The sequence below is a fragment of the Carica papaya genome, chromosome 1 (assembly GCF_054855325.1).
Source record: "Carica papaya isolate Zhongbai chromosome 1, ASM5485532v1, whole genome shotgun sequence".
NCBI classification, from domain to species: Eukaryota; Viridiplantae; Streptophyta; class Magnoliopsida; order Brassicales; family Caricaceae; genus Carica; species Carica papaya.
Window position 1 is genome coordinate 24,005,843 of NC_142309.1, and position 24,570 is coordinate 24,030,412.

The 24,570-nt window shown below is 34.6% G+C and overlaps 2 protein-coding genes across 3 annotated transcripts; both read right to left on the bottom strand.

Moving 5' to 3' along the window:
* Nucleotides 1-1,956: 1,956 nt before the first annotated feature.
* LOC110816768 (purine permease 1-like) lies at nucleotides 1,957-3,545 on the bottom strand. Its single transcript, XM_022045085.2, has 2 exons — nucleotides 2,724-3,545; nucleotides 1,957-2,451 (listed from the first exon to the last, which is right to left on the bottom strand). Exons 1-2 carry the CDS (start codon nucleotides 3,417-3,419, stop codon nucleotides 2,119-2,121), a joined length of 1,029 nt encoding a protein of 342 aa, XP_021900777.1. The 5' UTR covers nucleotides 3,420-3,545; the 3' UTR covers nucleotides 1,957-2,118.
* A 2,851-nt stretch (nucleotides 3,546-6,396) lies between these two features.
* LOC110816767 (purine permease 3-like) lies at nucleotides 6,397-8,418 on the bottom strand. 2 transcript variants are annotated; one of them, XM_088223048.1, is made up of 3 exons: nucleotides 8,367-8,418; nucleotides 7,432-8,259; nucleotides 6,397-7,328 (listed from the first exon to the last, which is right to left on the bottom strand). In XM_088223048.1, the coding sequence occupies exons 2-3, from the start codon at nucleotides 8,167-8,169 to the stop codon at nucleotides 6,972-6,974; spliced, it is 1,095 nt and encodes a 364-aa protein (XP_088079174.1). In that variant the 5' UTR covers nucleotides 8,170-8,259; nucleotides 8,367-8,418; the 3' UTR covers nucleotides 6,397-6,971. The 2 variants fall into 2 exon arrangements, with proteins under 2 accessions (XP_088079174.1, XP_021900776.2); XM_022045084.2 differs by lacking the exon at nucleotides 8,367-8,418 and having other exon boundaries at nucleotides 7,432-8,341.
* Between the last annotated feature and the right edge of the window lie 16,152 nt (nucleotides 8,419-24,570).

Consider the following 24,570-nt stretch of genomic DNA (forward strand, 5'->3'; position numbering starts at 1 on the left):
TATGCTATAACATTTCCATGCTGCATCAGAACACAACCCAGGCCTAGATAGGAGGCATCACTATAAACTGTATATCCTCCTGATCCACTCGGTAAAGCCAGCACGGATGCAGTAGTCAGCCGCTTCTTTAATTCTGAAAAACTTCTTTCTCAGTCCTCATCCCACTCAAACTTGGCATTCTTCTTTGTGAGTCGGGTTAGAGGAGCCAAAACACATAAGGTCTCTATACCCCGTCCGGTATGGGCCCCAAAACACATAAGGTCTCTATACCCCATCCGGTATGAGAGACCACATTCCCGGTAGGGTTCCCTACGGACCCAGTCCGTCCACCATCTCCCAGGATATCTAGTCAGACTGTCCACATTATCCATTTATCAATTCACATAACCTTTTTGCCATTTTTCTTGTTCTCAATCATCCAATCATACACAAACATATAAACCAGTCATTGACACCAAACAAGACAACGCAGTAGCGGGTTCACCATAATACAAATCATAATGAAAGAAATTATGATTCATGCATACGAGACCATAAAATAAATACATCAAATATCATACTGCATTTAATACCGAAAAATAGATCAAACAACAACTGACCAACAATGTATCAGATTCGGGCTCCATTGGCAACCTCAATCAATTATAGATATCTATAAAGTCACAAAATACCGTTTAATTATTTATTAAGCTTTAATTCCGTGATAGGAGGTAGGGTGAGAGATCATTACTTGTTTTGGGGTCTGAAATCAGCTCTACAGTGCGCATACGGATTGTCCCTAAATTCTCTGAATTTTCTCTGGGAAACTGAAACGCACTACCAGTACCTGCACGTGTCCCAAAAAATCTCAAATCAGACCTAAGGCCCCTTTCGACCAATATCGAAATTCTGGCACGGCGACTCCGCCGTGCTCCGGCGACGGCGATCCGCCTCGAGTTGGTTGTTTTCGGCTGAATTCGACCAAACTTGCATCGGTCCCTGCGATAAAACAACCCTAGGGCCATCGGTGGGCAAAAAAATCACGAAAAACTGAGACTTACCGGCAGCGGTGCTCTCGGGTGCGGCGGCTTCTCCGGCATGAGTCGTGTTTTGATGTTTTACTCCGGTCAACTTGTAGAGAAAAGAACGGTGATCACAGTGGTATAAAAATTGCATCGAATGGAGACCGGGAAGGGCCTCATCGGAGGCAAAAACAGAGGGAAGCTGCGGCGGCGCTACTGGACTTCGGCGGGGTTTTTCGGCCGATTGACCGGTGATTTGGCTCCGGTTTGGCCATAGGCGGATTCAGCATCAAAAAATAAGCCAGGGGGAGAAAATTTTCCTCGATTGGCGGTCGGAAAATTCTCCGGTGCGGCAGCGGGTGGCGGCGGCTGGCTCCTCCAGCGTCTGGTTCTTCTTCTCCGGCGAGGCACTGGCGGCTAGGTTTTTGTTGTCGGGTGTGGGTGGGGTTATTTATATCCTTCGCTTTTTAATATCAACCGTTCATCAAGATTAAATCTGGACCGTCCGATCGCGATTTATTTGGGATTAAATCTGGAACGTCCATCGCGATGTAATCTGGGCCGTCCGTGCGCGCGGGAACGGATCTGGGCCGTCCGATCGCGCGCCCGCGGATCGGCCACGTGGCCCGTCCCGTGTCAGCGTTTCCTTGCCACGCGGCGTGTCCTGGTTGGCCGGGGCTGCTGACGTGGTTGCTGACGTGACACGACTTTTCTAAATTACGTTTTGACCTCCCAGTTTCCGATTTTCTTTTCAAAAACACCCATAGAATCTAAATTTTCATCCTTTTTTCTCAAAATCAATTTAAATTAAATCCAAAAAATAATTTTACCTTATTCTATCATTATTATTATTTTTATTTTTATTAAATTAAATTAAATTAAAATCTTATAAATTAAAAATATAAAAAGTTAAACTAAAATTCAAATATAAAAATAAAATTAAAAATTTGGGTGTTACAAATATAAATTTGGAAATAAGAAAGACAGTTTCTACTTATTTTTCAGTAGAATAAAAAAAATTTAACTAAATCAAAAACTCAAAAGAAAAAAAAAACTGATATACATGGTAGAGCCTCGTTACAATTATATATATATATATATATGTATATATATCTGCTCATACTTGTTGCATTTCTGTATCTTGATCGACATGTTTTTGTTTCTTGAGGGTTCTTGCTTCCCCATAGAAGTAAGAGATAAAACCCCAGATGGAGAGGGCAAGAGCAACACCTTTTTCTGGACGGAATTTCTCGTCCAAGAAAATGACTCCTAAAACCTCCGTCACCGGAATCAGAAGCGAAACCATGACGCCTGACAGCAGAGACGATGCGCAGAACACTATTCCGACCACCCCTAAGAAAGAGAACTGCCAGGCCACTGCGCTCCACACCACCACCAGGTAGTACTTCGTTTCTCCTATCTCAAACTCTCTTGCTTCTCTTGGAATCACCTGAATTCATTAATTAATAAATAATATTATCATATGTTTATTATATATAAGCACTAAATTGTCAGAAATTTTTTTTACTTAAAAGTAAACTGCGTTAGTAAAACTCTATTTTGGCCTTAAGAACGATAGAAGTGAATCTCAACTTGGCATCCTTTCTAGCTATATGCATGAGCTTAGTTAAAAGATCCAATCTGGTATAAACATATATACGTATACGTGTATGTCTGTGTATATATATTGGCATGCACGGAGAGAGAGAGAGAGAGAGCAACCTTGAAGTCGTTGTTAATCACCATCCCCACAGTGCTAAAACCCGTAGCAAACACACATATCACCATCTGAATCTGCATGACCACCGCGTACGTAATTTCCTGTCCAGCCTTGGCGTAAACCAGTTCTAGAAACGGCATTATAAACCCGTACAACGCCGCCGCTCCGATCATCATAACGAACCCAAACATGTATTCTTTACTCGACTCTCCCTCCGGCCGGTCACTGCTCCCGTGCATCGCCAGAACCGCAGCCCCAATCGTTAACAACACCAGCGCATTCACCGAGTAGGCCGTAAACTTCTGCCTCACCAGCAAAAAAGCAAACCCCGCCGTGAACGCCAGCTGGGTCGCAGAGATCAGCGCGGAAGTCGAAATGGGCAGCCGCGCCATACCGTTGGCCATGAGGAAGTCATCTAGGCCTGTGAGGATTCCAATGATCACTGAGGCGATGAACAGACGTGGTCCGATGAAAAATCTGTTCCCCGGCGATGGGTTTCGGCGGTGATGCTGGATGTAGGCGATGGAGAGAGGGAGGAGGAAGATGGGGAAGCCCCCAGTTTGGAGCCAGCTTGAGAACCAAAGCCGACTGCCACCATGGATGAAGTAAAGCCTCGTTAGGAGAGGACCTCCACTGCCGCCGATGAAGAGAAGGATACAGTTTAGGACAAGGAGAGCTCTTTTCATGGCCGCCTCCATTTCTGTTAGCCAGAAATCAGTAGAAAACTGTCGACTCAGTACTTATGGGGTAGTCTGATCTCATTCAGTGAGTTTCCGTTTTATGTGTCGATCCATCTTTTGCGGATGCTGTATGTACACACATATATGTATATATATATATATATACAATTAATCGATCCAGTTGTAGAAGAGAGAAATAAATTATCAGAGATGACATTTTTTATATGTGAATAGAAGAAAAAATGAACTATGAAGATGTGCGCGCGAAAGTAATGGAGCTTGAAGAATGTGAAATATTAAAATATCAATCACGTGGAAATTTCACAAAAATTGAACTTTGACTTTCTTTTTTGTTTTTGAAAGTTAGTAGATAAAGGACGGTACGTGACGGAATATTTATTATCTTACAAGGGAGCTGCAGCTTACCTAAAGTCTGAGAGATTTGGGTGTTGACAGAATTTCATATTACATATATATATATATATATATTGTTTGACATATATATATATTTATATATAATGAGTTATAAACAAATATTTTTAACCACTTCAATTTCTAGATTAATATTTTTTTTTCCTTTAGGTTCAAGATTATTCAATTTTTAGTTAAATCTATAATTATTACTAGTTTTATATGTTCTTTGTTCGTGACTAAGTTTATTATTCTTTTTAATATTGTGATAAATTTTAATTAACAAGAATCAGTAAAATAATCAGAGTATTCTTCAATTTTTGAATTTTTATATTTATTAAAATAAAACAACAAAACCAGTTAAGGAAATACTCTGATTTACCATTTTTACCCTTATAGAATAGTAAAAGGTAGCTTGAATTAAGGCCCATTGGTGGACAAACCAGACGACTGGCTATTAATGTTTCAAGTCTAATTCATTTACAGTGAGCCCATGAAAATTGGGAAAAAATAAGTGTCATTTCAAGATCGTTGAGTTAATCAGGTGTCGGTCGAGTCAACTCAGTCTCTTCCTCATGAATCTTGTTTGCTTTTTTAACGGATTATTAGAAAGTTGTCCAGCAGGTACACAGCGGAGAATCTGACAAGAAATTATGGAATTTATAGGGAAGTAAAAAAGAAAAATAATGTACGAATTAAATAATTTTGTTAAACTTTGAATATAACTTTTAAGTTGTCGAGCTATAAAATCAGACATCACTCGTTTTAATGTAATTATTGAACTAATCTTATTATATAAACACTTAGCTGAAAGAATTTGGAGATATGTAACTTAACTTAAAAAAAATTATATAAACAATTAAATAAATTAACAAGCAAATTAATATCTATTAAATTAAGAGTAATTAATTTATAAATTAAGTTTAGATATTTAATTTAATATTTTGAAAATTTAAATGATTTGTTAAAAACACCATGGTCGTGTTTGAGGTCAGATGTCTCTTCATCTCAATCGAAGAGCCTTCCGAACCCTGCCTAAAGAGAGGCCAAATTTTATAACCCTGGATGTTTGGGTAAATGAATTTGTTAAAGAAAATATTTATAATATACACAGATATATAAAATTATAATATTAAGTTACGTATAAATTTATCTCCGGTGATCAACTTCCCTCGACAAAGACCACATGAATCATGCAATGAGCATATTTTTTTTTTTTTTATATTTGCCAGTGGATAAAATTGTACTATATGCCCAGCTGAAACTTCCGGATGAATGAATTAAAAGTGCTAGATGCCCCAGCCACATATATATTATATATTAAATATAGACACACCCAATATAATATATTTATATATATATATGAGTGCAATAAAGTTTCTCAAGTTTTTTTTTTTCAATTTATTTCTATTTTTTTCTAAAACGAAGGAAACTAAGTGTAGTTATATTTTATAAATGTCTTTGAAAGTGTATAATATTTAATTAGATTTTTAAAATAAAATTCAAAATTATTGTAAACTCTATATATAAATAAATTTTACAAAAATACTTTATTACTTTGTTCTAAATCATCGTAACCCAAGACTTCTTGCGTTTATACTCTTACCATTCTTGAAAAACCCAAAGTTTGGAGGACTTCACACATACATACACACATATATATATATATATAGAGAGAGAGACTCACGCACCTGAGTGTAAGACGTTTATTAGGCTCCGTACCCTCCTGTGTCGATGCCCAGGCTCTGCAATTTGCTGGGCAAATTTCCGTTGAAATTAGATGCTTTTCTGGCCAGGTTATTATATCGTTCTGCAACGTGTTTGCGTGTGCATGTGCATGAAAAGAATAAGTGTGCAAAATATAGACTTTGCACGTATATATATCTGCTCATGCTTGTTGCATTTCGGTTTTGTTTCTTGAGGTTTCTTGTTTCGCCATAGAAGTAGGAGATAAAACCCCAGATGGAGAGGGCAAGAGCGACACACTTTTTCCGGACGGAATTTCTCGTCCAAGAAAATGACTCCTAAAACCTCCGTAACCGAAATTTAATAGAGAAAGAAGTCAAAGTCGAAAGTTATGACGCAGGAGTTGAAGTATTCATACCTGGACTCTGCGGAAGCTCCAAACTGCAATACAGCTTCTTCTCTTACTCTTTCAAGTAATTTATCGAACAATCTTGAAAATCATTGAGATAGAAGAGGAATTTCCAACTATCTGTGGACTTTAGGGTTTCTTCCTTCTTTCTTTGTCTGTCGAGATAAAATGATCAAGGAAAACTGATTAAGAGAAGGAATTATGGGTGTTGAAGTTTAAGATCAATAAGAGATTTTCATGAAATTGTGTTCATACGGCTTAAATTCTTCTAATTTTAATCATAAAGTATTTTTATAATTATTTCAGAAATTAATATTATATGTATTTTGAGAATATAAAGAAAAACTCTAAAAAATTTTATAGATATAGATTTGAGTTATTCACTTTTGATTATAATAAAATATTTTTTTTTATAGTTTTGTTCGTATAAATAAATACATTATCGAATCACGTAAAATCTTAATGTTATTTTAGTTTCAGTTTTTATTTTATGTTGATGGTGTATGTTTTAGAAATTAATTTTTACAATAAATAGAAAGCAATTGCCTCCAATTTAAGAATAATCACGAGAGAGAGAGAGAGAAGAACATATCGTAGAAAAAGTAAATGAGGCGATGCCATTTCCACGAATCGGGGTGAGCATTTAAACATGTCATTAAACATCAGTAATTAACACTAATCGCAATTAACTAAAACTAATCCGAAACTGACTAAACTAACTATTTGACCATTTTGACTACTTTCTCTATTAGAGTTAGAAGCGAAACCATGATTCCCGACATCAGAGACGATATTCTTTAATTGTTTTCCATAAATAAGAAAAACAACATTCTCCAATTATTTTCAAGATTTTGTGCGTTCTTTTCTATGAATTTTCGTATATACTCTTAAAAATTTTATGAACTGAATTTTTATATTTATTAAAATGAAACCATGATTTTTTTTAAATGAATTTATTAGCTCCAATCAAGACTCAAATTGAGGGGAAAAAAGTCATTTCAAGTTCTTGAGTTAATTAGATGTAATCCACTCAGACTCTTTGTCATGAATCTTGCTTGGTTTTTTCATGGATTATTAGAAAGTGTTCCAGCAGGTACGGCTTGCTCTGTTTTTTGAGTCTGTAGTTTGCGGTTCTTCCCGTGTTTGATTTCGCCATAAAAGTAAGATATGAAGCCCCAGAGAGAGAGAACGAGAGCGACCACTTTCTCTGATTGGAATTTTTCACGGAAGAAAATTACAGAGAGGACCTCTGTCACAGGTAAAAGAACGTTGACTATGATACCGGACAGCAGAGATGAGGCGGTGAAGACGACTCCTATTGCACCTGTGAAGTAGCACTGCCATATCATCATGCTGGAGATTATAACTACGTAGTACTTTTCTTCTCCAAGCTCGTAATGTTTTGCCTCTCTTGAAATTGCCTGTAAATAAATAATTAACATTAATATTATAGAACCCACCTATTGCTTATCCAGATTATATATATATATATATGTATGTATAATAGATGTAAAGAGATGAAACCTTAAAGTCATTGTCAACCAGCATTCCGATGGAACAAAATGCGGTAGCGAACATACACATGACAATCTGCATCTGAATCGTGAGTGCGTAGGTAACTTTCTGGCTGGACTTCATGAAAATGAGCTCCGACGACGGCAACACAAACCCATACAAAACTGCAGCTCCAACCGTCATCATAAATCCCACTATATATTGTCTATAGGACACATTTTCCGGCCGGTCACCATTCGTGTGCAAAGCTAAAATGGAAGCTCCAATGGTTAACACCACCACAGCGTTAATGGAGTAAGGAGTAAACTTCTGCTTTACCAAAAGAAAAGCAAAAACAGCAATGAACGCTAGCTGGGTAGAAAGTATCAGTGACGAAGTCGACACAGGAAGCCAGGCGACGCCATAGGCGTAAATGTAGTTGTCGAGGCCGACGATGAGTCCCAAACTTGCCGCCAGGAAGAACGTATGAGGTTTCACGAAGAAGGTGGGATTAATGGGTTCTGAGGTGGGTTGGGTCGTCCGGCGCCGGCGAAGGTAAGCGACAGCAAGAGGGATGAGCATGATGGGCCAACCGGCAGTTTGGACCCAACTAGATAACCAGACTCGTTTGCCGCCATGAACGAAGTAGAGTCTCATTATTTGAGGTCCACCGCAGTTGCCAATGGCGAGGACGATGCAGCTTAGTAGAAGCAGGGCTCTTTTCATTGCGATGTTTGGCTTTGGTGCTTCTTCTACCGTGTCTACCATTTTTACTTTTCAGTGAGCTGAAACCAGAAGAAAGAACTCCTCAATGTCTCCCTTATCGAGGCTTGTTTTCAATATGCTGGTTCCGGGTGTCTGAGTAAAACGTATAAGAAGATCACAGTGTGTAGAATTTATAGGGTTAAGTATTGAATTGTTGGATTAATTAAAGCATAAACTTAACATGTAAAACGACATCTGACCTGAGCGCGCTTTGCAGCCGAATGACCTTGAAAGGAATTGAATTCAGTGCTCTGCTCAGTGGAGAATCTGACAAGAAATTATGGAATTTATAGGGAAGCATAAAAGAAAAATATATATGAATTAAATAATTTTGTTGAACTTTGAATATAATTTTGAGTGGTCGAACTATAAAATCAGAGACATCACTCATTTAAATGTAATTATTGAATTAGTTTTATTATATAAACATTTAGCTAAAAGAATTTGGAGATATGTTACTTAAAACTTAAAAAAATGATATAAACAAATTAATATTAGATTAAAAATTTATCATTTTAATACTTAGATTAAACATCAAATTAATATTAGATTATGAAATAAGTTTATAGTTTTAATTAAATATTTATCTACATATTTTTAAAATTTAAATGATTTAGTGTGTGAGGTCAGGTCAGATGTCCTTTCACCTCCATCAAAGAGCCTGCGAACACTGCCTAGAGAGAGACCAAATTTTACAACCGTAGATGTATGGGTGAATGAATTTGTTAAAAGAAAAAAAAAATGAATATTACACAGATAGATATAATTATAATATCAAATATTATAACCAATTACGCATAAATTTATCTCCAACCATCAACTTCCCTTGACATAAACCACATGAATCATGCGTGTGTATAAATTAATCATATTTATTGCTATAAGCATATGTTTTGGACCACTAATTCGTAAGAATATATCTGTAAAAGAACCTTTTCTCTTAAACTGTGTAATTTTTTAATCTTCTTGTCAATTTGCCGCAGGATAAAATTGTGCTATATGCCTTGCTGAAACTTCAGGATGAAAAAATTAAAAGTGCTAGATGCCCCAGCCACAGATACATATATACATATATAAAATATAGAACCACCCAAAAGCTATAGATATAATATATATATATATATATGTATGTGTTGCAGAAATAACTGGAAGAAATTAATTAATCCTTCTTGAATGTTCATCCGTCAATTGTGGACTTTATCTTTCGGTTGAAAGTAAATTAAAAAAAATCATATTTACAAGACATGGAACCTTTTTTCATTTAAATCAAATTTGATTTTTCTACTTTACGAATTAATTATTCATTTCTTTCATTTGTTTAATGTTAATTTTATTTCATATGTATGTTGTAATACTGCCGTATGATATGTTCATACATCTTTATAGAGTATAGGTAGAACCCAGTTCAATTTATTTATATAATAATTATAAAAAGGTACTTTAGACATTTATACATCGAAAATAATATATATATATATATATATAAATTTTTGTGTGTGTGTGTGTGTATACAATAAAGTTTCTCAAAGTTTTTTTTCAATTTATTTCTAATTTTTTCTAGGACGAGAGGAAATTAAGTCTAGTTATATTTTATAAAAATCCCTGAAAATATAAAATATTTAATTATATATTTGAAATAAATTTCAAAATTATTGTAAACTCTGTACCTAACTAAATTTTACAAAAATACTTTATTAGTTTGTTCTAAATCATACCCTGAGACTTTCTTTCGTTTATACTCTTACCGTTCTTCAAAAACCCATTGAGTCTGCTAACTGTGGATTTGGCCCAAAGTTTGGATGCCTTCAACACATGCATATGTATATATATAGTACACACACACACACACACACACACCAGAGTTTAAGACGTTCATCAGGCTCCGTACCTTCCTCGGTCGATGCCCAGTCTCTGCAATTTGCTGGGCAAATGTCCATTGCAAAAACATACCCTTCTTGCCAGGTTAATATATGTTGTTTTCCATAGATAAATAACACATATACGTGTGTGCATGTTAATGAAAAGAATTAGTATGGAAAAAAAAATAGACATTCATGCATAAGTTTTCTTTTGTGGGTGTATGTAACTTCAGGAGCAGCACCTATAGTGTTATTGTCAGATAATTGTCAACAGCCAGGAAACCGCCGTTGAAAACGCCCAGTTTACTAGAATGTCGAATTAGCTAACATGAATTAGAAGATGTAAAACGCAATAGATATTAGTCTTAAGTTACATAAAAATCGAAACTAAAATTTCTAACGAGAACTTAGATAGCTATTGAGTTAAAACCTATTGGTTACTGAAATTAGAACATTAACTGATCAACATTATAAGATAGAACAGTAACAATTATTTTTTACGAACTTGGATTAACCAGTGAATCTGGCTTTGAATTGTTTTTAACTTGTGTTTGAACTCGCCGTAAAAAAAAAAAAAGAGATAAAGCCCCAGATAGAGAGGACAAGAGCCACGGCATTCTCAACTTGGAACTTTTCGCGGAAGAAAATAAAGCCGAGGATCTCTGTGACTGGTAATAGAACTGTTACTATAATACAAGAAAAGAGTGAGGAGTGGCAGGGCACAACTCCTATTGCCCCTGTCATGTAGCACTGCCATATCAATGCACTCCCTATCATCACCATGTAATACTTTGTTTCTCCCAATTCGTATTCTCTTGCTTCTTTTGAAATCACCTGCAGTAAATTTTAATCTTATTACTTTTCTTTCTCCACCCAAAAAGCTCAAATTAATGTTAATATACAGATAATCTACTAAAAAGTACAAATACTAAATTGGTATTATATATTGAATATTTGTATCAAGTTCTAATTATTAAATGTAATTAACATGGATTTAATTCGGGGTACTGAATTTGACACGTAGTTACATATTTTAATTTGATAAACTTTTATAAAAGATATTATGTGATATTTAACGTATAAAAAATTTAATTTTTAATCATTTTTAATATAAAAAATTTAAAAAAATTAAAAAAAAAAAAAAAAAAAAAAAAAAAAAAAATCTTCCAGAGAGGCACCAAGATGACCACCACTGTCATGCCTTTGAATTTATTTCTTTTTATTTCGTGTTTTAAATTTCGTAAGTAGAGCCGCATTAACAAAGGAACTCCACAGTTTCCTATGGCGAGAAATATTCAATTTAGTAGCAGAAGAGCTCTTTTCTATACAAAGGACAAAATAAGTATCAGTTGGATTTTATCGTTTGTGGAAGGGAGAGGAAGAAGGAGAAAACACTAAAACGACATCAAAACTTGCGTTTCTTTTAGTGAATTAAGAGATTAGTCATGGTGGAAGTATATATAGATGTGGGTTTGAGTCATAATTCTTAATATATTTGGTAGGGTTACGAAAGCTGACTGAGATCTCGGAATGAGGTGCTAACTACTATGCACTGCACTACTCATTGTTATTAAAAGACTTGGGTGGGTCGATTAATATCACCTGTATATTTCTTGGAGTCAATATATACTTATATCATTATTTATATTTTTTAAAAAAATTTGTATTATTATTAACGTGCATAACATCAGTTGTATCAATAAAATATATGAATTTTAAATTATTAAAAAATATAAAAATTAAAAAATAAATTAGAGAGTAATTAATTAATTTATCATAATTTGAGTTAAAACCCAGACCACCTTTAAGGAAGTCGCTGTGAACAACCATAAAGCTTTATTAGTGCTGGTGTTGTCTTCTAAAAAATAAAAAAAAGAAAATCATATAAAGAAAGAAGCCAGCAGAAAATCATTTGTCATATTATTTGTTGATACAAAAGTATTTGGGTCTATATTCTATGTATATAATATATGCATCTATTTCATCACGTTCGCCTGAATAAATCAATTTGTGATATTATAATTGACTTAAATATATATATATATATGTATGTATGTATATATATCCCATTTCGACGTTTGCTAAAGAGGACGTGTGTATCTTTCTCGTGTTTATGGCATGCATGTGCATGTCTGAGTTAACATAAGGTAGACTAGTGTGTGTTTCCTGAACTCGCCAATTAAAAAGTATTTCAATAGAATATAATAAATTAGATTTTTATATAATATCTTGATTGAGTTTTATGTAATTATCAATAAATCTACACATGTAAAAGTGCTAACATATATATATATATAATATATATATATACATGTACAAGCTTCATCACTAATAGCGTTGGGGACCAGGAGAAATTGTTGTGTGGAATGAATGTATATTATTTTTAGAGGTCTCAAATTAATGAGATCAAAATAAGTGTGCGTTGAATTTGGAATATTACTTACTAGTACTAAAGGTATATACCTTATTAATTAAATTAATTAATAGTTGAAAATATTACATTAATTCATATAATAGAGATCACTTTTACAAATAAAAATACAATTACTTTTAAACCCCAAAAATGTAGATGACAACGGAGTTAATTTATTTGGGACAAATTTTACTAGATTCCAACTAACAATCCGACTTTATGAAAAACCAAAAACATGTTTCTATATTTTTTGTTTTCTGGGACCGCGTAGGATTAAATGAGTCATCATGTGATACATTAAATATATAATATACATACTATATATATTAACATTTTAACTTAGTTGTGAGATGAAGATTTTTTTGCAGTAATTGATCAATGATTTTAAAAAGTAATAACTAATAGTTCATATATGTACATATAATGTAATGTATGTATTGTTTATATATATATATATATATAATGTCACCTCCTGAACCTTAATGTCAGTAGATTCGTACTTTAGCACAATATTTTCAACTAATAAAACAGATAAATATTAAATATACATTAGAACTACGTTTTAATACACATCATTTTTGACTGAATAATTATTTGTTTACACATAATTAAGACATCTAAATTAATTTATAATATTAAAATAAAAATTAATAAAATTTTATTCGTCATCTTTCTTTGATCTTTGACTTCCTCTGACCTAGATGAGGGTGAATTGGGGGGAGCTTCACGAACTCAATAAGAAAAAAGATTTTATAATGGATACTTACGTATATATATTTACGCAATATGTAAAATATAATAATATTTATAATCAAAAAAATGTCGAACAAAGCATCTCAATTAAAGTACACAACAAAATAAATTATCACACGAAACACATTCTAATCTTCACTCTTTTAACATAATTCTTATTCTCTTTTCAAATTACACTTACACTCGAAATATCACAATATACTCGGAATATCACATTTAAGGTTTTATCGCGCGATGCCATTTATATCGTCATCAAGGATAGACAAAATGGATCTTCCTATCGTATGGATAGCACACACACATAAATTTCATAATGGCAACAACAGATACATTTGCTAGGTGACCCACACTCACAAATGCTTATCTATGTATGTATTACGCGTCAAACTCTATCCATGTGCAGATTTACTATACATGTTGAACACTTCAGCCACACATGCACCACTCTCACCTCCTCAATTCAGACTAAACAAGTAGGTATTTAGGATCCTTACACTCTACACTCTTTCCAAATGTCTCTCATTCATATTCACTTATTTCCTACCTAAGATCTTAATTTCTATACATAATTAAACACAAAGACAAGCACACAAAATATACGATAGCATCACGCATATCAAAACTATATATTTTAAAACACTTTCTAAATCATCTTGTACCAGATCACACAACAAGCACAAGATACTCAGATTTCTTGCACAATTGTACCAAATCACACAGCATATACAATGCATCGAACATCTACACCAGATCACACAGCCAATATAGTGTACCCAATTTTACATGTACACACATTGGTTATATATTTCACATGCATAACATATGTATACATATTTTAATACACATACATTTATTATAATACAGACATGTACCATCACTACATGTCTCACAAAGAATATATATTTATATTCACACACACACACAATCTTTACCAATATATACACACATGTTCATACTTAAAAACGTATACACAATTATACATAACATACCAGATATATATATATATATATATTCACTCATTGTTCTTATCAATTCTTTTCTTATCAATTGATATCTCATTCATCGTATATTTTTATATATATATATACACACACATACGTAATAACGTATATATATACACTATATATAATACAAATTAGACACACTAATTATATTCATATTACATTACACATATATTTAAATATTCATAATGCACTATAGACTTACACATTTACATAAATATATAATTTATGTCTTCACACGGAATACACATAATTCTTACTTATAGTATGATCAGAAAAGTTTTAGAAATCCTTTCTAACTTGATATACGGTCATCTCGAAAATTCGAATACCGTTTAGATAATTTTTCTTGTTTATAATAGAAACACATATATTAAATTATGAATAATTTTAAAAACTATATTATGTGAAATTAGGAATGAATTTTATCTTGAGACACGCAATCTCGGTCGCCAACATCACCATGCTCCATCATACACATGCTATCGAAAATGACAAGCGCTGATGATCGAATCGATGCGTGTCGTTGCATGTGGCGCACCAACATAATCACCACCCTTTCATTTTTCTTCCTTAATTAATTTTTTTTCTTCTCTTTTTTTTTCATTTTTTTCTCCTTTTTTTTCTTTTCTTCTTTCTTTTTCCTTCTTCTTCTTCTTCTTTTTTCTTTCTTTTTCCTTTCTTCTTCTTCTTCTTCTCCTTTTCTTCTCTCTCTCTCTCTCCTCTTTCTCTCTACCCAACCAAGATTTTTCTCTGTCTTTTTTTTCCTTCTTTTTCTCTTTCCTTCTTTTTTTCCTTTCTTATTCTCTTTTCGTTCTTCTTTTTTCTTTTCCTTTTCTTCTTCCTCTTCTTCCCCCAACGTCTCCCCTTCAATTGCGTCTCACCTCTTTGACTGTCGCTCACTCCTCCTCCTCACACGACCAAGGCTCCTCCCCTCACTCCGCTTTCTCGGCCCCGATCCTCACTCAAGTTAGCCTCCTCTCTCACTCACTCGAACTCAACTCTTTTCCTCTCTTGCTTTTTCTTTTTCTTTTTACTCTTTCATTATATATATACATATTTACTGCTAGGTTTATTCTCATTCTCACTACATTCTTTTTTTTTTTCTTTTTTTTTGTAATTTATAATTAATTGTGTATACATATATTATTATATTCTTTTTCTTTTATAACCAGCTGGGCACCAGCTGGTATTACAAATCACCATCCTTTAAAATAATTTGGTCCTCTAAATTGAACATCACGGAATTGAAATCACTCATCTCCCTATTTGGGAAAATATTTCTTGTCAGTAAGGAATTTTTTTTCTCATTAAGAATAGGCTTATTATCTTTATTGGGGAATCTCTTTCACTTTGAGAAATTTTTCTTGGGCTGGAATCTCCTCTCCTCCTACGAAATTTGTTTTTTTAAATTTTCATTTGCGAGAACATGAAATACCCATCCATGTATTCTATTGACACTTTCGTCAATAGATTAGAGTGGTTGTGACATATTCTTTAACGGACTCGTTTTATCTTCTGATGTTTTCTTTTTCAATTTCTTACTAATGAAGGTCTGTAGGTTTAAGGTTATTTTTGTATCCAATTATCTTTATATTCTTCCTCATTGTAAGGGAGATTATTATTATTTTTAAAAAATTATCATTATAATGATTCTGTTATTAGAACACTTCTTTAGGGACTTTGTTTATTTTTTCTTTGGAATTTAATTTTATAAGCACAGTCATTTAGGAACTTAGGTTCCAATCAAGTGGTGATAGTGGTTCATCACGCTTCCGTTACGCTACTTTGATGAGAAATATATTGAAAATTTTCTGAATATTCGGATTTGAGGACAACTCCTATAACCATATCCCTCACCTATGATTTTTTTTTTAAAGAGTACTAGAACTCTTAGAAATGAGAATTCTAATTAGATGTTATTTGATTTTATTTCCTAGAATGTTAGTTTATTTCCTAAGGATCCGGTTATTTGTTTTCCTAGGATTCAGAACCACTACTGGAGTCTCTAAACAAAGTTGGAAAAGAATTTTGGAACGATGAGGGTATTTATTTTCCCTAGAGGGATACAACGAGAATTCCTAGAAAAATTTAAATCACTGTTTGGCTCCCATTAAGTTTAAAATTTGTTAGGTGGAGTATATCTATTTGGGAGTTTCTCTCATTTTGATAATTTCTTCATATTGAGAAATTTCTCATTCGAGGAATTTTCTTTCCACCTTAGGGATTTTTCTTATTTAAGAAATGTTGCTATCATTTGGAAAACCTTTCCACTATGATTTTTTTTTATTGAATCCCAAATTTGCTTGGACATATCGTTGCGTAAGATGGTCTCCAAGATTGAACGATTAATAGCCTAGAATAAATAATTCTTTGCTTTGAGGTCCTTCAGCTTCAATCCCTCAATTTCTGTTTTTTGTATATTAGACACAGTTGTTCTAATTACTGGTTCTGGAACCCCTTGACTTGGCAGTACTCTTTGTATATGAGAAAATTTTCCATTAACATGCTCCAATAATCATAGTGACAATTGAAGTGAGGAATTGTAGGTTGTACAAAATTGTCAGATGCCATTGACAATAATAATTTTAGCAAAAGAAAAGCTATTATTTTTCTTATACGAACCAGAAACTTGTGGCTCTAATACCGCTATTGACTCAAATTTAATAGATTGTAGAAATAGGATTGATAGGATAAAAAGACAGAAACTAAACTTAAAAGTTTATCTAAAGTGATAGCAAATTAGCTTATTAATAGACATTACAATCAGTAAACAACTAACCCATAATTCATATAAATATGGAGCAATAATCCCACTAACATAAACTGAAATGCTAAAACTTATGAACCATCATAGCATTAACCATAAAAATATGTAAAAATAAAATATCTTCAGCAAATAAATAAGTTACGGTTAAAATGATCAACTAAAAAAGTAAGGATAAGGAAGGAAGCCTCTAGTTTAGGAACGAATGGCAATAAATAGGGATAATCTGCAGGTGATGAAAAAATGGATGAGGCAAAAGACATGGAGATTGTTGTTACTAAAGAAGAGGATTGTGTGGAAGTAAAAAGAGACAGAATGAAGGACAATTGTACCTGGAGACCCTAAAGAGTCTCATTTCGAAATAAACTTACAAACACTAGGCATTCTAAGAAAAAAATAAAAGATCTTGAGATTAAGGATGAGGACATGGTTATCAATTTGGAAAATGGTCTCTCTATAATTGCATTCCCTGATAGAGTTCATAATTACATTTCTCAAGCCATGAAGAACCGTGTGATTATATGATTCTTGAGCAGAGCCATTAGCTACTGCACTTTACTTGGCCATCTCCAGAACCTTTGGAGACCAACAAGAACCTTCAAACTCATTGGTAGGAACAATGACTAAGCAAAATCCATTGACCCCAATGATTTCATGCATAGACTCACCGGGGGTCCATGAGTTATCTACAAACACTAATTAATAGTGCAACCATGGATATCGACTTTCTCCATCAACAACGATACGGTGACCTTTGTGGTAGCATGGGTGAGATTCCCTGGGCTTCCACTTAGATGGGAATTTGTCTCCCAGTTGGAACATTGGCTCCCAATGGGAAAGTGTTTCTCACTCCTGAAAAATTTTCTCTCAGTTGGGAGATTTCTCCCCTCCCCCCCTTAGGAACCACTTTTTTATCTTAAAAAAAATTAAATATTTTTTTCTAAGAGCTTGATTGTTGTCATTTCACTCTACGGGGTCAATAGGTCAATAAAAGATTAAGACTCTGATAGCTTTCCCTAACACCTGTGAAGTTCGACAACGGTGGTTGGTTAAGTATCATCGTTTGTTAACTTCATGGTGAACCCCTAATTGGTAGAGTTCTAAGTTTGCCAAAAAATAACCTATGTGGTTCCTATCGCTAGATTTGTAGAATACGGTTCTCTTATTTTTCACTTGAAAAATATTTCAGAGAAAATCCAAAGCATTTTTTAAGACTCATTCTCAAAAATTCGGCTAGTCCTACGCCTCCTAAAGTTCTTATGCCTCGTGTCATAAGTACTGGTTCCAAGGAATGTGTGCTCTAATACTACCTGTAATATCTCGAATGTAATACCCGGGCCCGAAATTTAGTTCAGAGTTAATTTTAAAGTTTAAAAAATGTATAAAAATATAATTTTGAAATTAATAATTTTTTTCTAATGTGAAAGTCAGAAAAAAATAGGTTGAGGATGAAATTGAAAATAATTTTAGGAAAAAAGTGTGAAAATTTTGATTCGGGTCATATTTTTAAAAAAAATTTAACTAGGGTCAAAATACAATTAAAGAAAATTATGCCACGTAGGATTGCCCAGAAAGTAGCCCCGAAGAACCAAAATGCGGCGCGTGGTAAGACACACTTACTTAGTACCACGCGGGAGGCCACATTTGCAATTCGAGTGCCCGCGATCGAACAGCCCAGAAGCGTTCCCGCGCACGTGGACGGACCAGATCCGTTCCCTCCTCAGGCACGATCGGACGTCGCGATTAAAGGCTATGAACGGATTAGATTCGTTCTCTCTTTAAACGTGATCAGACGGTGAAGATCAAATCGCGATGAATGACCCAAATTCATTTATTCTTTAAATACGATCGAACAATTGAGATCAAACACGATGAACGACCTAAATTTAAGCGAGACGGGTATAAATACCTCGCATCACACCAAACTCAAACCCTAGCCACTAGCCTCCCGCCGGAGAAGAAGAATCAGTCATCAGAGAGGGGAGCCGATCACTACCGGTCACCGCATTTGAGCTACTTCTGACTGCCAAAAAAGGTAAAAATTCTCTTATCCACTCGAAATTTGATTATGAGAACTTTCATGACCAAATCGGAGCAAAAAAAATGTTGGATGAGCTAAAAACTTTTGGGTAAAACCCGGTGGCGCCACCGCAGGCAAAACCTGAATTCACCTCTAATGAGTTCCCTCTGGTTTCTCATTTCGTGCGATTTTTTCACAATTGTGTTCACTGTTCATTTTTTTACAAGTTGACCGAAGAAATCCCGCCACCAATAAGTTTTTATTTTTTTGATTTTTTTGGCCAACCGAGACCCTTTAACGTGTTTTCTCATAGGGATGGATATAAAACCGGAGAAAACTGGTAAAAATTGATCGAAAACGACCAGGTCGAAGCAAATTTTCTCCCTATAATTGATGATCTTTTCGGCTAGTTACAAGGTGTTCAATTTTTTTCCAAGATTGACTTACGTTTGGGATATCATAAGGTAAAGACCAAGGCAGAAGAGTTCCTTAAAACGACCTTCAAAATTCGATATGGACACTATGAGTTCATGGTCATGTCATTCAAATTAATTAATGCACCTACGATCTTTGTAGACTTAATGAACAAGGGCTTTAGACCGTTCTTGGATCAGTTCGTGATAGTATTTATTGATAACATTCTAGTTTATTCAAAGAGCCGAAAAGAATACGTTCAGCATCTGACTCAAGTTTTATAGGTCTTGAGGCAAAAGAAACTATATGAAAATTTAGTAAATATGGGTTTTGCCTTGAGTAGACTTCATTCTTAGGGAACATAATATCAAAGGAATGAGTGACAATGAATCCCGATAATTTTGATTCAGTGATGGGTTGGAAGTAGTTGACTTCGGTTAAGGAAGTTCAAAGGTTTTTGGGTATGGCATGTTATTAACACGTGTTTGTAGATTTGTTTTCAAGCATAGTTGCCCCCATGACCCCACTAACAAAAAAAAACATCAAGTTTGAGTAGAATGAAGAATATGAAAGGAGTTTTACAAGACTCAAGAAATGACTGACTACCACATCAGTCTTGGTTCTGGCAAATCGAACAGGGGAATATACAGTATATAGTTATGCACCCTACTAGCAATTGATTACGTTATGATGCAGCACGGGAAAGTTATAGCTTATGGTCCAGGCAGTTGAAAACTCATGAGAAGAATTATCCCACCCACGACTTGGAACTTACTACCATTATCCACGCTTTAAAGTCCTGACACCATTACCTGTATGGGAAAACATTTCAAATTTATATGGACCGTAAGAGTTTAGAACACATATTAACCTAAAAGGATCTCAATATGCGTTAGAAGTGTTGGATAGAGCTCTTTGAGGATTACTACTGTAAGATCTTATATTACTCATACAAGGGTAATGTGGTAGCCGACACTTTCAGCAGGAAGAATACAGGTATGTTAGTTCATATAATGGTTTCTGTGTGCAGGGTGATTAAGGCTATGTAGCAGATATAGCTCTAGGATTTGAAAAAGGCCACATGTTTGACCTATCTAGCAGTTCAACCCGAATTAATTCAGAGAATAAAGAAAACTCAACTGACCGATCATATTCTAGCAGTTCTTATAAGGGATACAGAACAGGGTTTAAACTCAGAATTCTAAGTCTCTACTAATGGATTACTCAGGTTATAGGACAAGTTATGTGTTCCAAATGGCAGTGAACTCAGAGATGATATCATGACAAAGGCTCACAGTTCAACATTCACTATGGATCCGGGAAGTACTATGATGTATAATGGCATGCGACCTCGATTTTGTTGGAACAAGATGAAAATGAATATTTTCAATTTCATATCCAAGTGCCTTGTAAGTCAATAGGTCAAGACAGAGCATCAATGTCCAAATGGGCTACTTCATTCATTACCAATCCGAGATTGGAAATGAGAACATACCACCATGAATTTTTTAACAAGTTTGCCTAGCGCACGCTCGCGGCGTGACATGATCTGGGTGATTATTGACCGACTCACTAAGTCTTCTAATTTTCTGATCGTCATGATGACTGACCCTTTGAAAAAACTAGCTAGAATCTATATTCAGGAGATAGTCATATTACATGTAGTTCTGGCGATAGTGGTATCAGACAGGGACCCTAGGTTCACATCTCAATTTTAGATAAGCTTCCAACAAGCAATGGGGATGAAATTTCTCTTAGCACAACATTCTACTCTCAGATAGATGAAATATCGTAGTGAACCATTCGCACACTGAAGGATATGCTAAAAACTTGTATTCTGAATTTCAGAAGGCACTGGGATTACTACCTACCTCTGATAGAGTTCGTCTATAATAACAATTATCAAGTAAATATTGGCATGACTTCGTATGAGGTATTATATGGTCGACTAAATAGATCGTCGATCTATTAGAAATAGGATGGTGATAGGAAATTGATTGGCCCAGATCTCTTAGATGAGACCACAACGAATATAGTTTAAATCAGGAAAAACATTTTGACTGTCCAGAGTAAACAAAAAAGTTATACGGACACCCGAAGGAGAGATTTGGTCAAGTGTTCCTTAAGGTCACCACCTTTAAGGGTATCACCAAGTTTGAAAATAAGAAAAAGTTAAACTCCCAATTCATCGAACTGGTTGAGATCTTGAGCAGAATTGATACATTCACCTACAGCCTAGCAGTACCTCCAGAACTATCCAGAGTTCATAACGTATTTCATGTGTCAATATTACACAAGTACAACTCAGACCCTTCACATATTTTTCCTTACCAGTCACTTCCACTCCATGAGAATTTATCATATGAGGAAATACCGGTTGGTATCTTGGACAGGAAAACCAGAGTGCTCTGCAACAAAGAGATTCCCTTTATCAATGTACTATGGTAAAATCATTCGCATGATGAGCCTACTTGGGAGTTAGAATTAGACTTCAGGACCCAATATCCTCAATTATTTAATTATTGGGAGAGGAATTTTAAGAGACCAAATTTTCTTAAGAGAGGGAGAGTTGTGACACCACAAACCTAGAATTTAAGCTCGGGATGACTAAATTCATATTAATAAAATATTAAAAATTTTAATTTTAATTTTTCTTTCAATTTTTTTTTAGAAATATGTTTTTTGGATGTATTTGAAAATAATTTTTAAAAGTCAGGACCAAACTAGAAATAAGAGATGATGTATTTGAAAAGAAAATAGGGGCCAAATCATAAAAAAAAAAAAGTGGCCATGTGGGATGGTCACGTCGACAGCATGACGAATCGTCGTGCGTGATGTGTCGAACACATCAACACAGTTCCATGCGAGAAGCCACGTGGGTGATTCACGTGTCAGGCCGATCGAACGGTATAAGGCCCCTCCCGTACGCGCGGACAGTTAATATCGATTCCCAAAATAGGTTCAATCGAACAACCTGCGTGCCACGGTTTGGAAAATCCAGATTAATTTTTCATTCAGGGGTGATCGACTAATCCTCGACACCCCATGTGTCCCTGCACGGACGGCCTAGATCGAAGTCGAAGAGGTATTCAAACCTCGCTACCCGGTGCCCCAAAATCCTAGCCACCGAGACCACCAGAGAAGAAGAAGAAGGGTGGCCGAAAAACGAACCAGTCGCTGCATGATAGGAAGCCGACCACCATCTCTGCCGCACCGGATGCTAAATCGACAGCAAACAGTGAGTTTTTTCTTCCCGTTCGATTCGTAACACTCTAAACTCGATATGATGTGCAATTTCTGCTCATGTTATTTTAATAAAATAGGCCCACAAAATATATATATGCATACCTCAAAATTTATCATACAATCTACCATCCCATGTGATATTTATAATAGTTATATGTACAAAACATGAGGTCAAAATTTAAAATTTAACAAAACAAAACAAAATTTCTAGAATATGAATAAAATGTACAGGTAGAGGAACCCTTTCATATATTCTACTCGTCTAGCAGCGGTTCTGTCTCTTCTTTCTCCTCTGAAAAATATCAAGGTTAAATTTAATTAATTTCATCAATTTAATAAATATTTCTGTTCTTCCAACCCATATAAAATTTTATGCAAAGCATATAACATCAGACAATGCAATAGGAATGTTTTCAATGCAAAGTTTATGTATTATTTTAACCATTTTCACATGTTTCTAATTGGATTTCTTAATTTCACTCGAATATCATTTACAACCTTGAAGTACAATCACGTACTCTCGAAAAAATTTATATACCTTGAATGTCAATCATAACCTCAAAATATAACCATACACACATGAAAGATCATATATACATTGAAATATTATTTCTAAGATTTCATCGTGCGATGTTGTTTATGTTGTCATCAAAGAGAGGTGAAATGGATCTCCCCATCGCATAGATAGCACACATACATAGAATCTCATAATAACCATAACAGTTATTTTTGCTAGATGACCCACACTCACAAACACCTATTCACATCTGGACTAGGGTTCAAACTCTATTCATGTGCAGGTTTACCATACCTGCTGAACTTCAGCCACACACACACAAACTCTCCTCCTTGATTCAGACTAAACGAGAAGGCATTTAGGGTCCATACCCTAATAACTCGCATCATGTCGTTTCCAATTTCTTATTTGCTTTCCTCTTATTCTATTTTTCTCTTAAATTTTATTTAAATTGATCATTTCACAACTATAATTATTCCTTTATATTTTTATTCATTTTTTTACGCTATTTTCTTTTCTTTTTCTCAATCTTCCACTTGTTAGTGATTTCTTTTAATTTTGATTTTATCTCTTATCATAGTTCAAGTATTCCTCAGTCTTGAGTTTTTGTGTGGTTTCATCGCCTCATAAATTCCAATAGCTAAGGTTCACTTGTCATAGGTCCAGGTTCTGTTCTTCATCAAAAATTGGATCTTTATTCGTTCTATTTTTAAAATACACACAAAATTCATTATATGAATACATAAATATCAAAAATCCTAATCTAATTTCAGAATCAGAAATAATTACAACTCCTTTGCGCAACAATCTTTCCGGATTCACTTAAACAAGTTAATTAAAACAATTTAAATACTAAACAGAATCTAAATTTAATCCAAATCACATGTTTCAATGACAATATGACGGGATGTCCGATTAATTGCGTAAAGGTTAGTATTTATGCTCCCTTATGGTTCCAATTTCCAAACCCAAAAATATCAGGTTCCGTACCGGAAGAAGGCTCTTCGACTTTTCAGGCGGTGAATCGGGTCCCCATACCCGAGGAAGACCTTTGGCTTCCCGAGTGGGTGGATTGGGTCCCTTTACTCAAGGAAGAGCCCTCAATTTTCAAGTGGGTGGGTGACTTGGCCGAGCACGCACGACCCGCTCGATCTCAATTGCCCGCCTATGTTGCCCTAACAACCAAACAATCACAAAAAGAAGTTTACTTGCACCAGTGTGGTGCGATTCGGCCTCGGGTTTAATTCTAAATGGTCCTGTCAGCTACCCCATGACTTTTGCTTGCTTGAGATTTAGATGACATACTTCACGCCTACAAACTGGTCAATGTAAAATAGAAAAAGCGATTGAAGGAAAGTAAGGTGAAAAGATGAAAAAGGACGAATTTTTACCTTACTTGCTTCGGTTTCCGACG

Bases quoted from the DNA above. Each gene is read 5' to 3' on its own strand.
- LOC110816768 (XM_022045085.2), bottom strand. From the start codon at position 3,419: ATGGAGGCGGCCATGAAAAGAGCTCTCCTTGTCCTAAACTGTATCCTT. The intron at 2,452-2,723 runs GTTGCTCTCTCT...TAATGAATTCAG, and splicing joins TGATTAACAACGACTTCAAG to GTGATTCCAAGAGAAGCAAG.
- LOC110816767 (XM_088223048.1), bottom strand. From the start codon at position 8,169: ATGGTAGACACGGTAGAAGAAGCACCAAAGCCAAACATCGCAATGAAA. The intron at 7,329-7,431 runs GTTTCATCTCTT...ATTTATTTACAG, and splicing joins TGGTTGACAATGACTTTAAG to GCAATTTCAAGAGAGGCAAA.